At 44.4% G+C, this 15,609-nt stretch overlaps 3 protein-coding genes across 3 annotated transcripts in view; all 3 read right to left on the bottom strand.

The window, feature by feature from the left end:
• The window catches only part of LOC119654601, a 338,686-nt gene that overhangs the window by 177,889 nt on the left and 145,188 nt on the right, over positions 1-15,609 (bottom strand). The gene's annotated exons all lie outside the window — the stretch shown is intronic.
• On the bottom strand, positions 2,628-4,542 carry LOC119654597 (zinc finger protein 2 homolog). Its single transcript, XM_038060066.1, has one exon. The coding sequence runs from the start codon at positions 4,468-4,470 to the stop codon at positions 2,680-2,682; it is 1,791 nt and encodes a 596-aa protein (XP_037915994.1). The 5' UTR covers positions 4,471-4,542; the 3' UTR covers positions 2,628-2,679.
• On the bottom strand, positions 12,640-14,354 carry LOC119654600 (venom serine carboxypeptidase). Its single transcript, XM_038060069.1, has one exon. The coding sequence runs from the start codon at positions 14,147-14,149 to the stop codon at positions 12,731-12,733; it is 1,419 nt and encodes a 472-aa protein (XP_037915997.1). The 5' UTR covers positions 14,150-14,354; the 3' UTR covers positions 12,640-12,730.

The raw sequence follows: 15,609 nt of genomic DNA on the forward strand, positions 1-15,609 counted from the left end.
GGAAACTAGTCTATTCTCTGTCGATCAAGCTTTCGATATGTTCTTTGATGCGTTGCACGACTATTCAACCAGATCTTATGACGTCCCTTCACGACGTGGCCGAAGCCTCTCTTGTTATGCACAGCCAGGAGACAACTCCTAAATCTACAGATGATTGCGAAGTGTTCCATCTGATTGCTCGTATGGTGTCGGCCAGCTGAAAGACAACTGACCTTATGCCAGGCTCTGTGCTCGAACAATGAACCACCAATGACGAGGCGGTGGGAGCTACAGAAATCCACAACCAAGGGCTCACAAGAATGTCGGCCACCGGAAACCGGCTAAGAAGCGGAAGTCCACTGGAGTCCTGCTCAAAAGCCAGTAGCAGAAGGTCATACATATTCTGAGCAAATTTTCCAAAAAAAGGACGTCGGTATTGCCTACGAGCGGAATAAAAAGAACCTCATCCATCTCAAGACGAGGTTAAACAAAAACACAAGCGGAAAAAAAAGTGTGTAAGAGCTTGGACGCTAAGCAACCTTCGTAAACAGATAAACAGCAATAGCCCGCCGATGACACACAAACTGTGAGACCCTTCAACAAACGTGACCAGGAGTCACTTACGTATGGCGCTGGTGGATGGCAATTCCGCTAGCGGAAAACTAGCTCCGGAGGTGTGGAGTAGTCTTGAGGCCAGACTGTCGGAGATGGAGATTGATATCTAGTATACGACAAAGACGAACACACGGGAGACATCCCCTGATTCAATTGCTGTGGTCGTGGTTCCACGTTATAGCGTGCAAGGACCAATTCTCCTGGGTTTCGGGTCATAGGGACATAGAGGGGATGAGCAGGCTGTCCACACGGGGCACTCCTCGTAGCAGTCCTTCGGCTGGTACAGTCGGTGCTCCGCTGGCGATTGTCAAGGACAGAATCTACTAATGGACCTCAGATGGCGAAGGCTCACCACCTGTGCCAGGTCAAGGAGGATTTGACCTGCTTATAACCAAACCCGATCACGAGAGCTCCTGTTTTAGACGCGTGCAAATTACAAGTTTACGGCGGTCTGCACGGGACACTGGCCCATAGGGGACCTTGCAGCCACTTCCTTTGCCTCCACACATCTCCCTTGCGTGAAGGAGGTAGAGAGCAATGGGCAGTGCTCTTTCCAATCCAACTTACACATCCTGATGATTTCCTTACCAATAAGCCCATCAATGTTAAGAAAATAGCCTCTCTTCAGGGTACCGTAAGAAGTAACCATGCTCGGTTTTTAGCCATAATTGTTCAGTACACAAACATTGAAATAGGTATTCGGGCTGCAAAGTATTCTGGCCAACGATTCGTTCATGAAACAGATGAAATTGAAATAAAAGCTCTTACTGGAATGTTGTACTTAGCCGGAATGAGGAAAAGTGGCCATCTGAGCATTGAAGAAATGTGGTCAGTATCCTCTGAATATAGACTCTTTTTTTGGTTGTTTGTTTGAGATTTGATGACAGAAATACATGTGACAGGTCTGACCCATTCGTGCCTTGTGGTCTGTTTCCATTGATAACTGTCGTAAAAGCTACACCCTTCACATGTATTTGACGATTGACGGTTTCGAGGGAAATGTCCTTTCTGACAAATACGGCCCAAAAAATGTAACAGTGTGCGACGCTAGAACATTCTACCATTCCATGCCATTCTGCACATTGGTAAGGAGAATCGCAGCACAACATATAGTCTTCCTTCATACTATATAAAAACCCTAGCAGAAACTGCGTGGAAGCAACAGGGACATAACCTGTGACAACTGGTTCGGTTCCCTTAGCAGAAGAAATGCTAAAAAAAATTTGGTCTGACACTTGTTCGAACAATTCACAAAAACAATCGAGAAATTCCACCTTCTTTTCTTCCGAACAAAAAGAAACCAGTCCTGTCATCTCAGTTCGCTTTTTTTGGGAAGACTACCATTGTCTTTTTCACCCCAAAGAAGAACAAATCAGTTATTTTGATCTCCACAATCCATGACCAGAAAGATGTAAATGAGGTCACCAAGAAGCCAGAGATAATTGACTTTTCCAATTCTACCAAAGGTGGTGTAGATACTTTCGACAAAATTGTTCATGCATATAGTGTTTGACGATGTACTAGGCGCTGGCCTGTTCGCATAATTGTTGTGTGAAACAAAACCTTATTAAAATTGATTCAATGTCTATCTGTCAGTTTGTCACACCAGATTTACTTGGAAATGGCTGAACCGATTGTCACGAAATTTGGTGAGAACATGTGGTCTGTGTGCCCGTTTACATGTAGCGGGTGGCGCCATTTTGTGTTTAGTTTGAAGGCGAGCTTCCCATACATGCGAAAGGGGGAATTCATTTTTTTTTCGGCGAATATGGTCATGTGGGGTACCAAATAAAAGGGCTCAAATTCTGATATTGGGTGAAACGCGGAGGAGATAAGACTCAAAATGTGTATCTCAAAAAATCAAACAAGTCTCGTTCTCAGAACCTATCCAGCCGGAAAATCACAGTGATGAAATCTAGGCTTCCAAATACCTCCCATTCCGATATCTGCACAAATAAAAATGATTTATTTCTGTTTGGGCGGGAGGGGGTGATGGGAATTATAATTAAAAATAATCTTGATTTGGTCTCAGCTTTTATTCCTAAACACTTTGGGGACAAATACTTTATATCGTTATTTATTCAGCTATAACACGGCGTGTCTCTTCTTATGGGAATACAGTCCTGCCGCCTGTGCAAATTTTTTCTCACAAATCTTACACTCGTATTTCCTTTCGGGCATATGTAGCTTTTGGTGGGCAGTCAAATTTTTCTTCCGCTGGAACTTCTTCCCGCACTCGGCACACTCAAACGGACGATCCGGGAAATGTGAAACTTGATGTGACTGAAGTTCCGCCTTTGCAAAGAACGACTTCCCGCATATATCACACTTGAAATCACGAACGTTTGAATGCCTCCTCCTATGCATGAGCAACTGTCCACTGACTCGAAATCTTTCCCCGCACTCTTCGCATTGATATGGTTTTTCGCGTGTATGGACACGAACATGAATGTTTCGCTGAACGTTTGTGATGAATTTCTTACCACAATATTCACATGAGAATCGTTTGATGCCAAAATGTCCGCGGATATGTTGTAAGCGGTTGATCTGAGTTGTAAATGCTTTTGGGCAGTGCGGGCAAGGATATGGATGGGCACCTGTGTGACTATGATTATGCATTTGGCGTTGGACGTTTAATCGAAAAGTTTTCGGGCACAATGCACATCTGAAGGGCTTCTCCTCGTCGTGGGTTAACTCGTGTCTTACTCGTTCCCGAACATTGTCGAACTTCATGTGACAGAATTTACAGGTACGGTGGGAGGGGTCATCACGCAGTGCTTCTGGAATTTTGTCACCATGTCGAGTTAGTGTGTGATCTTTGAACGATAGCTTTGTTTCGAAAAAACAATTGCAGAAACTGCAAAAGTATTCACCGAAATCGGTTTGCATTTTGGGAGAATCTATCGAGATTTTTGCAGTTAAATGCGGTTTGGGAGAATCTGACCATAATAATGCCTTTTTAGCTAAATGTTGGGCAATGAGTTTACATTTATGTATATTTATATGACGAGAAAAAGCTAACTTTGTTTTGAACTGGCGATCGCATAACTTGCAATATAGATCCGAATCGGTAGGAGTAGGTGTCTCTATTACCGTCGAAACCGCAGGAGTAAGTGCCTCTGTCGAAATCGCAGGACTAGATGTCTCTGTTAGGTAATGACCATACGATTCTGATTTCTTCCTCAATATTTTGTTAGAATTTGTCTGAGAATCTGACAATGTCAATGCCTTTTTAGCTAAATGTTGGGCAATGAGTTTACATTTGTGTATGTTTTTATGACGTGAAAATGCTAACTGTGTTTTAAACTGGCGATCACACGGCTTGCAATATAGATCCGAATCGCCAGGAGAAGTTGTCTCTACTAACGTCGAATCCGCAGTAGCAGGTGATCCTATGAACTCAAAATCGGCAGGTGTAGGTGATTCTATGAATTCAATATCGGCAGGAGTAGGTGATTCTATGAACTCACAATCGGCAGGAGGAGGTGTCCCCATTAAGTCATCATCATTAGATTGCCATACTTCCTTCACTACTTCATAAGAATTTGTGTCTCCACTTTCATCTGGATGTTCATTCACTACTTTCAACTCTGTTTCGGATACTACAGACGATGTTCCTTCAGGATCATAGTCTAAGTGCACCTCGCTCAGATGGTTGCCAAATGACCCCATATCTTCGTAACGCCCATTACAAAACTCACAGACGAAAGTGTACTTTCCACTGTTTGAAACAAAAATCTCGCCACATTTCGCCTCGTAACCCCTTGAATCTACCTCAGTGGCAACAAATCTTCTATTTTCCTCATCTTCAAAATTAAATTCGCCTTTAATCTCAGAATCCGATAAATAGTAATATTCGATATCATATTCACTCATTTTATACAGAAGTTACTAAGGAAATAGTGCAAGAAAATGAAAGACTCCAAGCTAATGTCACTCAAATTTTAGTTTGGCAACCAACAACTGACAGTTGCTTGACATCCGTAGCCCCTTTTTTGATTTTTTTGCTCTTGAAAAACTCTCTTCACTGTTTTGGGTAATGCAGCTCAGCACAGCATCCATGCAGTGGGAAACAATGGAGCCAAGTTAGAGAGGAATTCCATTTCCTGTTTACGATACTCGAATTCAACAGGCTGCATAATTTTTATATTGTAGCCGGATATTCTTGAACTCAAGTTTTCCACAGATTTAATTGAGAATAATTCCAATTTGGTGCAAACGAGGAACAAAGTTCCGGCGTTGAGAAAAGCAAAAGTAACTACAAGTAGCATCCGTGAATATCAGTAGTCTATATAGACGACGAAGGCAGAAATCCTCACACAGCAGGACAATTTTAGCAGTCTGAGCAGACTGTCTAGAAACTTTTTGAAAGATAGCAAGGATCGCCATTACCGTGGCTATTTTCAAGCGAGGTTGCAGCGTTTGGAAGAACTATAGCAGGTTTGCCAGGAACATCATGAGGCGAGAAGAGAGGAAGGGGTACTTGGAGGAATATGAGACTGCTGAGGAAACATACTTGGACCTACTTATCCGATTCAAAACGGGCATGGTGGAGCACGAATCCATCAATATAGACAGCAGTGGTCTATCAGCAAAGAATCGGGTACAATTGGAGCGATGTTACTACAAAGTTCATTGCCATGCATCGGTGTCAACACGGATCATTGGGACTTGTTGATCATCTACTCAACAAGCTAGAAATTAGACCAACAATCTCGACGATTGTGGGAAACATCTTTGGGAGCAAACACAGACTTACCCAACTTAAGGGCTTTTATGGAGTTCCTAACGAGTCGGCATTACACATTCCTCGGAAACCAACTAAAATTGAAACGTTAATAGTGACACTGCGACAAATTCAAGGGAATGGATTCGCAGCAAAGGAGAAACGTAGCGAATAGTCAAAACCTATGCTACAACCGCTTGAGGAAAGGACATGGTATCAATCAGTGCCCATCGAGCAGGAGGTGTAGTGTATGTTCAAAGAAACACCATTCCTTGCTGCACATTGAAGTCATTCGTCCCAAGAAACCAATCATTGTTGGCGGAGGTTGAGAGCCAGCCTCAGGTACTACTAACGACAGCTCGAGTCAGGGTGCAAAACCTTTCAGGTGATTTGGCAACGTTAAGAGCTCTGATAGATTCCGGGTCGCAACGAAGCTTCATAACAGAGTCAACTGTTCAGTTATTAGGATTAAGCAAATCCTAGTTTACAAACTAAAGGCAGTCCGAAATCAATACACCAGCTCTAGTATTCCCAAAAATTACTTACTTATGTCAAGCCGTCGGGGCACTAGTTGAACCTCCAGTGACGCTATTCGTCAAAAATTTAGCTGACCCCACGTGCAGAACCTCATTTTACTAGGAGCTAATACCAATAGTAACATCATGCTACCAGGATTCAGGAGACGATCTCCCTGTGCAATGAACACTAGATTCGGATGGTTTTTGCTTGACCAAACTTCTTCGCAAATCACTCAACCGAGCATATATTCCTTGATAGCCACAGAAGACACTACTGACCAATTGGTTGGAAAACTTTGGGAATCAATGAAGTACCGACTCAGCAAAATGTGGCGTCTGATGAGAAAGCAGCCATTGAATGGTAGCGGCAAACCACCAAACGAGACAGCACTGGGAGGTACGTTGTCCGGCTTTCGTTCAAGCAGGATGCTGAGCCCGAGACAACCTTGTGTAATTCTATCTAGTATAATACAACTATGAAATTGCGAGTCGTGTTCAATGCATCTGAGTTGACACAATCTGGCGAATCATTCAACGACACGTTACTCATTGGTCCAGTGAGTTCTCGGGGGCTTTACGTGAGTACCTGACATGGAGACTTAATCCCACGGTCTCCTTAAGGCACGGATTGATTTTGTGACCACAATCACAGCCCCAATGTGATAAACAACAACGATACCACTCTATACCGAGTGCATGGCCCAACATTCATACTGATGGATGCAAGACTTACTAAAATCTCTACCGAACTAAGGAGTACGGCACCCGTGTTGAAACGCAACACCACGCTAAGGCCCAAAGGTCTCTGTTCGTTTGAACACAACCATAACCCCCATGAAGCTCCCACTAGGGGGCCAACCGCAAACAAGCGAGCTGAGCACATATACAACAGGAATTATCCTTAAGTATGTGAGTTCACGGGCTATCCCGGTTCCCATGGTACCAGTATACCCCTGGTAAGGTTTCGTGGCTATTGCCACTTCAATGAGTCCCCGTGGAGACTCAGGTCTGATCGTCCTAATTAGGCCTTTGGAGCATTCGCCTACTGCATCACGGCCGGCAAGCCAATACGATACAGCGTCTCCCGGTGCCACCACTATTGAGGTTCTCCTCGGCCCCTTGGTTTTGGGTCAGCCGGCAGGGTTGCCGTCCCCGCCACCTCTGAGCACCACTCATTGGTCCAAGAATCCAGAACTGTATCGTGCGGATATTGATGAAGTGGAGGACATATCGGCAGCTGATATAGTGAAGATGTACCGCTAAATAATGGTACACACCCAGGATTAAAATTTCCAGCCAATTTTGTGGAGAAGGCATCCATCTGAGCCCCTCTTTACTTGGCAATCCGGACTCTCCATCAACTGGCAGACGACGAAAAACTGCAGCATCTTGAAGCTTGCAGAGTGTTGAAAAAGGATTTCTACGTGGATGATGTCCTCACCGGGAGAGATACCCTCAAGGACACGCAGGCACTTCCGCAGGACCTCATAAAAGTGCTACTAAAAGGAGGTTTTAATTTGCGAAAATGGGTAGCAAATCACAATGATTTGCAGGAATCTATTCCTGCTTCTGAGCGGGAAACAAATGTATCACTAAACATCGATGAGAATGACTACGTCAAAACATTAGGGTTATGGTAGCATCCAGCAAGGGATTCTTTCTTGTTCAAAGTCAAGTCGGAAGAAATTACCAACAATTAGCGCATTAGCGAAACGTCAGTTTCTTTCTGAGATTGCAAAGTTTTTCGACCCGATAGGATGGTTGCAACCTCGTATCGTCGTAGGCAAAATATGGATCCAGCAATTGCGGCTACAACAAATGAATTGGGATGAACCAGTAGAAAAGGCCTGCGCAGCGTGGTGCTGTTGTGTGACTTGATGGCAACCTCATTAGAAACCCACGGTTGGACTAATATAACTGTCTATTACTGGACGGACTCAATGATCGTCCTACAATGGCTTCAAAGTCCAGGGGCAAAGTGGAAGGTTTTTGTGGCTAATAGAGTGAGTGACATACACTCTACGTCTGACATCAAACAATGGCGACTTATATGTAGCTAAGAAAATCCAGCAGATTTTGCACCCCGTTGAATATTCCCGTAACTGTTAGTTAACCATAGATTATGATGGAATGGACCTGACTGGCTAAGTGAACATCAGCACAAGTGGTCAAAATCAAAATTTCTTTGCAATGCGCAGACCGCAGAGAAGAGAAATCTGTCAAAACGATTCTCTTCATCAACGAAGGTCATTAGAGTGATTGCGTATCGCGGGAGATGGAGGAAAACCTCTCGTGTACTGATGAAGGGGATAAGTTACTCCCGAAATATATATTTACACTGAAAAGTAAAAATTGTAGTTTGGAGGAAGCTGCCCCGTATCTATCAAGACTACAAATAGCAGACAAAAATCTAATTTCTCAGTTATTAAAGCACCAGTTTCTCGCGGCCCTCGCTCCGTCGTCGGTGCAAGGCCTTTCCACTTGTGTCCGCCGGGTCGGGACAGGTTTGCCTAAGCGGAAATCCCTAGCTTAAGCCGAAACCCACAAAATATGAGGAAACTTCAGAATCTCCAAATTTTTCTTCGCTTTTCGGTGGGATCAAAAAATCTGACTGTTGAGTCAAACGTAAAATGAAAAAGAAAAATGTACGATCCTCCTTGGCACGCTGCGAAGCCCGTCGAGTCAAGCCTAGAAACTGTCCGTTGGCACTCTCCATGTTCACAACAGTGACAATCAAGGGATCATACTTAGCAGATTGTTAACTTGCGGCAGACTTTACTTAGTGACGAGCGCCAAGACTACAGTATGAGGTCTCCCGTGTCGAATGATTCACACTCTTCGTTATGTCGGACCAAAAATAGCAACAGCGCCAAAAAGATACTTCCCCTCCACGCTATCTTAATTAAAGGGACGCTCTGCGCCACATACAATTTCGGACAACGATTGCCGGCACACGAAAACCCTCACACCGCAACGTAATTACGACTTCGATCGCTACCTCGCCATATGTAAAAACGTTCCTTACCTCTCTTTCGAACTCGTCTTCTTCCTTCTATTTTTCTTCTTCCCAAATCCAATTCTCCAGCCATGTAGCGCGCAAAGCAGAGCAGAGCGCCTCGCGGACATACTTATCAAATTTTGAAGAAAAGTACCAAGAGCGCAGCCTGGCAGTTCTGACCGACCATCAAAATCGTTTTTGCCCTGTAAGTTAGGGCTTAAGAATACACTTCCCTGTTTATCGTAGAAGACGACTAAAAGGGATAACAATTTATGGACTAGCAACCTGCAAATTTTGAAATTTTATTGCTACCGTAACGTCAGCAATGGCTCGGATAGAGACTGACTTCACGGCTACGACCTTTGGCAAAGTGCGCATGCTCCTCGACGAAGATAGCGAGGGTCCTCAGAATGCCCGCTCTCTCCAAGTTGAGCAGGAGCACCAACGATATAAGCTGGACATTCTGGACCTAAGCGAAGTAAGATGGTGGAACTCTGGAGTGTACTCCTCTCTCTATTGCGGCAATGCTCTTTTATAGTCTGGAAACCCGAGTGGTAACAGACGCGAATCCGGTTTGTGGTTGTTTCTAACAACTACCACAAGGCGCACCCTCTTGATCGAGGAGAAGGATGCTTTTTACGACCACGATGATCGCAAGTTTCCAAAGAAGTGCAGTTGGAGGGGTTTCTGCGTGGTCCCTGCCATTGCAAAGATAGTAGCTAAAATATCCTAGGACGCAAGACAAAGACAAGGTTGGTTGGAAGTGCTCGAGAAACTCATCAGGAGTAGACACGCTGAAGCGATCCGCGGTGCCGGAGACTTATCTCCAAGGCAGTTTGGTTTCAGAACAGGTAGATACACAGTGGATGCTGTTATGGAGGTCGTGGATGCGGTTCATCGAGCCAAGGCACACAGTCTCGACGGATTTGTTGCTTGTTGAATAGGCTCAAAGGCTTGATATATTGATGCGACGGGTAAGCGGATGGATGACTGCTCATGGTTTCAGCCTTGCGCGAGTCAATAGAGTCAAAACCAGCAGTTAATACCTTGGTTTAATGCTCGACTCGAAGATGAGCTTCTTCAAGCAAATCAAAGCAGCAGCGGACAGGGCTGTAACTGGAGTTTCGGCCTTGAGTCGGCTAGCGTCAAATGTTGGGGTCCCTATATCTACTAGGAGAAGTTTCCCTATGGGCGCATTGCAGTCGGTTCTCTTCTATGGCGTGAAAATGTAGGCAGATGCCCTTAGCAAGAAGGGGCATCGTAAACGCCTTGCTCAAGTGCAGAGACGGGGATCTCTGTCATTGGCGTCTGTATATCGCGCTGTCTCAGAACCGGCGGCGATGGTGATCCTTGCCAAGGAGCGTAGAGCTATCTGCCACCGTAAACCACGAAAACTTAAGAGAGGTAGTTGCCCGTGAAGAACGTCAACGCACCGAGTGGCAACTCTCTTAGCAAAATGAGCCAATGGGCACATGGACTGCGCGGCTCATCGATAATTTAGACTCATGGTTGAACCGAACGCACAGTGAGATTGATTACTTTCTTACCCAACTTTTAAGCGGACATGGAGGTCTTTAGTTTTATCTGCACAAGATTGGGGACAACATTATCAGAGAGATGCTGAAGAGGGCTGGCAGCTGGAGTCGTGTTGCGCATTATATTCGGGCTCTTCTTATTGCGTAGAAGATTGAAATCCACCTGAACTAACAACTCCCTTCCTCCCACCCCCTCCCGTTGGTGAAAGGGATTCCCGGGTTTGAAGGCTCCCAAAGCCGGGAGGGCTAGCCAAAAGTAATGTGTCAAACGGTTTCAGGCTAGTTCTCTGATGATAGAGAGGTGTTTAGTTGGTATCCCAACAGCCTACTATTGTGGTAGTCCATCACTCTGTGCGTAAACCCATTCACCTACCCTACTCCCAAAAAAAACTGTCTTCAAAAACTGGGAAGAACCTTCCTACAATGACAGGTGTCAGAGCCTAAATGCTGCCAAATACACCAAATCCTTCCTGTAAGAGCCGAACATGCGTACCGCAGGCTTGCAGGAGAATTTTATTCATTCCGACAAGCCATAATTCACTAGCTGGATATATCACAGAGTAGGGATTATTCTAGATGATACGTGTCCCTCCTGTAATGAGGAAGCGGAATCCACGGACCAGTTTCTATGTGAATGCCTTGCCTATGGACGCATCAGAGATCAGATCTTTGGTGTCGATGTTCTCCAGTTGCGACGGGTAGCATCACATTCACTAATGGAAATCCTGCGATACGTTAACGAATCCGGGATATGCTATTAAATGGGGGTGTCGAGTACAATGGGCCATTACGGTCTGAGTGCTCGGAAGCTATAGCTTCCCCTCGCCACACACACACACGCACACGCCTGAAGGTGCTAACAAAATATCGAGCCTAGTTTTTAGCGCCAAAGCTTTGTTAGGAATGCAAATCCAAACCTGGGATTTTATTGTCACCGATCCAACCACATATTTCCCGCAACTTCTCCTCGGTAACTTGAGATACTTCACACCCGTTGATCTGAGCCATCGTTTGCCTTCCGTTGGCTTGGTGGTGAGGAAACAGAGTACAAACATTTTTTTGAGAAAGCGCGATTTTTCTAGTCTTTTGACTACCACTCTGTAAGCCCCACTCCAAGGAATTTTTTCCATATATTTGCCCAACTGTTTGATGCAGTTCCTTTTGCTTTTGCGAATCGATTCTTTTAAGTGATCCCACAGGTCTCTGCGTTCCTCATGTCAACCATTGTTACCATTTTCCCCTTAGCCACCGGATAAGTCTCCTTGCCCGGAAAGATGGGGTTCCCAAAGTTGCGATTTTGTTATTCCACCAGTAGTTGACGTGCCTACTAGAAAGCAGTCGCCTTCTGGGCCTAGTGGCATCACATGCTTCCATCACCCATTCAGTGACCTCGGTGACTTTTTCTATGGGCATACCATTCAGCTTTCGCCGTCCACCCGGGGAATCCACTAGCACTCTACGAGATCTCTTTTTAAAGCTAGATTCGCCAAGCAGATTGCCTGGTGGTCACTGTGAATATAGGAGTCACTAACTTGTCAAGCAATTCTTTTTGCCAAAAAGACGTTCAGGTATGTCAGGTCTACTGTAGAGCCCAAACCTACTCCTCTGAAAGTGTCTGAGGTCGCCACATTCGCAAGTATACATAGTTTCGTGAATGCATCGAGCAGAACACGGATTCTTACATTCGTTGTTCGGCTGCCCCATTCAAGAGCCCATGCGTTGAAATCTCCTGCAGCTCGGGAAGTGCAGCCTGGTAGCTGTATATATGGCTTCCGTTCACTTTCCCACCGATAAATCCCTCCTTCAGGTGCGCCATTATTTCCTGGAAAGCTTGCTCTCCATAAGCCCATAATGCGGTTTGACCCATTCGACCCTCAATCCAAATACCACCAGCTTGATTTCGATATAGCTCACTAGTTATGGCCACTTCAAAAGTATTCTCGTGGACAGTTTGCGAGAGTCAATTCTTTGATGATGGTTGATTTTGATTTGCGATTTGAAGGGTGTATCTCAGACAAACCTCCGAGATTTTTCCGCCAGGGCAGACAGTTAATAAGGAGTATTATGTTCGTTGAAAGAGACATGATTTGTGGAGGTTCCGTGTCCACCTGATATAGATCCTTGTGACTTTCACTGAGGGGGATTCCCAAATCAGTCCATGAAAACCTTTTTAACGGAGATAGGTAGCTTTGGGATGTGTGTATCGTTTGCAATGGAGACTAATAATCTCGATCCAACCCTAAAATGGTAAATAATTATAACAAGAACTTTAAGCAAAATTTATTTATATTTTTTTCGATACTTGGATATAAAATATAAAAGTTAAATTAAAGAAGGGAATGCACCCTATCCAAGATATTTAAGAAAATCCTTTACCATTAGTTAACCTCGTTATCATATCAAATACCCATTTTGGTTGGTCTGCTGGAGCCATGTGTCCCGCTTTACGAACAAGAACCTCAACAAGCTGGCCTGCTTCCTTTGCATAACCTGCTATTTCTCCATCGATTCGCCAAATATATCGTGGTGCGTGCTTATAGATATTTGCTCCTGGGAACTTTAGCCGTTGTAAGTAACCAAGGGTCAAAGGATAAGCGACAATGATGTCAAGCTGTCCATTATAGATACAAACACGATAGTGACCGAGAAGTTCAGCAATCCACGGAGCAACGGAATCCATAACATCTTGCTTAAGGTGTTCCTCTACCTTATTTTCACCCTCCAGGTCATGGAAGGTCATGTTTCCTACATGAATGGCTTTTCGTATTTTCGAAGTTTGTAGGAATTTGCCCATAATATCACTCGAGTTATCGCCTTTGGTTTTAAGGTAGTTGAAGTAGGTATCGTATCCTGTGTAGTTATGGAATAGGGAGCCAGAAGGTAGTTCGTCCATGTTGATCAGCTCATCGAAGACCTCAAAAGCGCAGTTCATGTTGCGTTTTTTTATGCAATCGATTCCTTTCGCCTCGTACTCGTGGAATACTTGGCGAGCATTGATATCTATGAGTCCTAATTGGTAGAGGTAATCGCCATACTTGAGCTGATGAATAGGATCGGATAAACCATTACCAATTGCAATCCCTTTTAGCTTGATTGGGATGGGAATTTTCTTGCCATGGCGCGTATATTTCTCCTGAGTTTTGTGGATTTTATAAGCCAAGGCAGGAACATATTTGCCGGCATATGACTCTCCAGTAATGTAGAAGTCCAGTGTCTGAAACTCCGGGAATAACTGGAATAATTGTTTTACTGCTTCATACAAATCTCGTCCCACATCTTTTTCGTTTTTCGCATAGCCGGCATCGTCATCTGTGAAGCTGAACCCTGTGCCCACTGGGTTATCAATGTAGATAAGGTTGTGATTTTTATGCCAGGAATATTTTCTTGGTTCCAAACCAGATTCAGTTACAGAGAATGGTCCGTTTTCCGTGAAAAGTCCGAATAGGGATGAAGCCCCAGGTCCTCCTTGAAGCCATAGAACAATTGGGTCATGATGTGGATCTGACTCCGAAGGGAAATACCAGAAGAACATATTTGAATTATACTTCTCATTTACTGTGAGATATCCAGCATAGCTTTTAAGCCAATCGAACGGTTTATCCGCGACAGTGGCTAGCTCCAGAGCTTTATCGATTTTTCCAGCTTGAATTAATGGCGTGAGGAATGCGGGATCTCCAGGATCGCCACCATCGTTGTACTTCGCAAAACGAGGATAGGGATTAATAAAACTTGAATTTACTGCTACACAGAGTAGCAGGGCGATGAAGGGCACTCTCATTATTCTAACAATCGCACGTTTCTTTTTATTGCGCTTACGATATCAAATTGTCTCTATTGTCTCGCACTACCGCCACTGAACTAACCGAACTAACAATAGCTTTACAATTGGTGGCCCTTGTGAGCTGTAACCAACCACGCGTCTAGAGCAATGACTTGGAAATGAATAAGCGGGAAGCGAACAAGCAACTGCTGATCTCAAAGTACAGCCAATCTTGTGTTCTTTGTGGTATTGCTCTTTTTCTGAATAGAGTTTGTAAGCCGCGATTTATCAACGTGTTGTCGCTTTGATTTGAGTGAAATTCAATGTTTAGGAAACATATTAGCGAATGGATGAGAGAATCTAGAAGTTGATGAGCAATAAATGGGACCGAAGATAAGAAGTTTCCAGAGAAATTATAATCTAAATCTGATTTTCCAAATGTAGAACGAAAATAAACTTTTTATTTTAGAAAGTGATGTTTCCACCACAGAGAGCAACCTAAAAATAAACTATATTCGCAAGCAGAGGGTGAAATCCACGAAACAGAGGAAGTGATAGATGCTAATTATACTCCCATTTGCCCCTTGGATTGGGACCCAGGTAAAGGAGGAGAGTTTGAGCCAACGTACTCTGTACTATCCTCAGTAAAACAAAAATAAAATACTGAGATCAGGGAAAGAGATAAATAGAGTATAGTTGGAGTTATTCCACGATGCTAAATCCTACCTGACCTCTCTTGGTGACAGGTCCGCGACAGGTCGTCCAAGAAAATGCTAGGGTGTCCACCTCAGTCGATACGGCAGGACGGGCCCCGGTCCTGTCTAGAAATGGGCAAGGGTTCTTGATGCATGGACGACGTCAGGACGTAAGCAAGTTAGTCCAAACAAAACGAACAAAACAAATACGTGTCTGCACGCTAAATGTTGGTACCCTAACTGGAAAGATCGAGGAACTCGCAAGAGCCCTTCGGAAAAGGAGCATTGATATCTGCGCTCTGCAAGAAACCCGATAGTCTGGTGCCAAAAGCTGCGACATTAAACCCGAACGCGGTAAAAATGGTTAAAAATTTCTCTATTTTGCTAGCCCACACATTCAATATAGTGTTGGCATTGCCATTTCAGAGGGTTTCCGTGATGCCATTAAAGAAGTTAAACGATTTGATGATCGGCTGATGAAGCTCACCATTATATCAACTGATCGCACTATTCATTTCTTCTTCACCGCATACGCACCACCGACAGGTCGACCTGATGTCGAGAAAGATGCCTTCTGGCAACTTCTCGATGAAAAGACTTGCCACGTGCCTGCTGACGACGAATATTATTGTCGACGACCTTAATGGTCATGTGGGTGAAAAGGCAGACGGTAACAGATGCCAAGGGGGAAAGGGGTTGGGAGCGCGCAATGAGGGTGGTGAGCATATAATCGATTTTGCGGACACCCACGACTTTGTACTTATCTTATCTCATTTTCCTACA

The sequence above is a fragment of the Hermetia illucens genome, chromosome 4 (assembly GCF_905115235.1).
Source record: "Hermetia illucens chromosome 4, iHerIll2.2.curated.20191125, whole genome shotgun sequence".
NCBI classification, from domain to species: Eukaryota; Metazoa; Arthropoda; class Insecta; order Diptera; family Stratiomyidae; genus Hermetia; species Hermetia illucens.

What these genes read in the sequence shown, in the direction of transcription:
- LOC119654600 (XM_038060069.1), bottom strand. Translation starts at nt 14,149, where the DNA reads ATGAGAGTGCCCTTCATCGCCCTGCTACTCTGTGTAGCAGTAAATTCA.
- LOC119654597 (XM_038060066.1), bottom strand. Translation starts at nt 4,470, where the DNA reads ATGAGTGAATATGATATCGAATATTACTATTTATCGGATTCTGAGATT.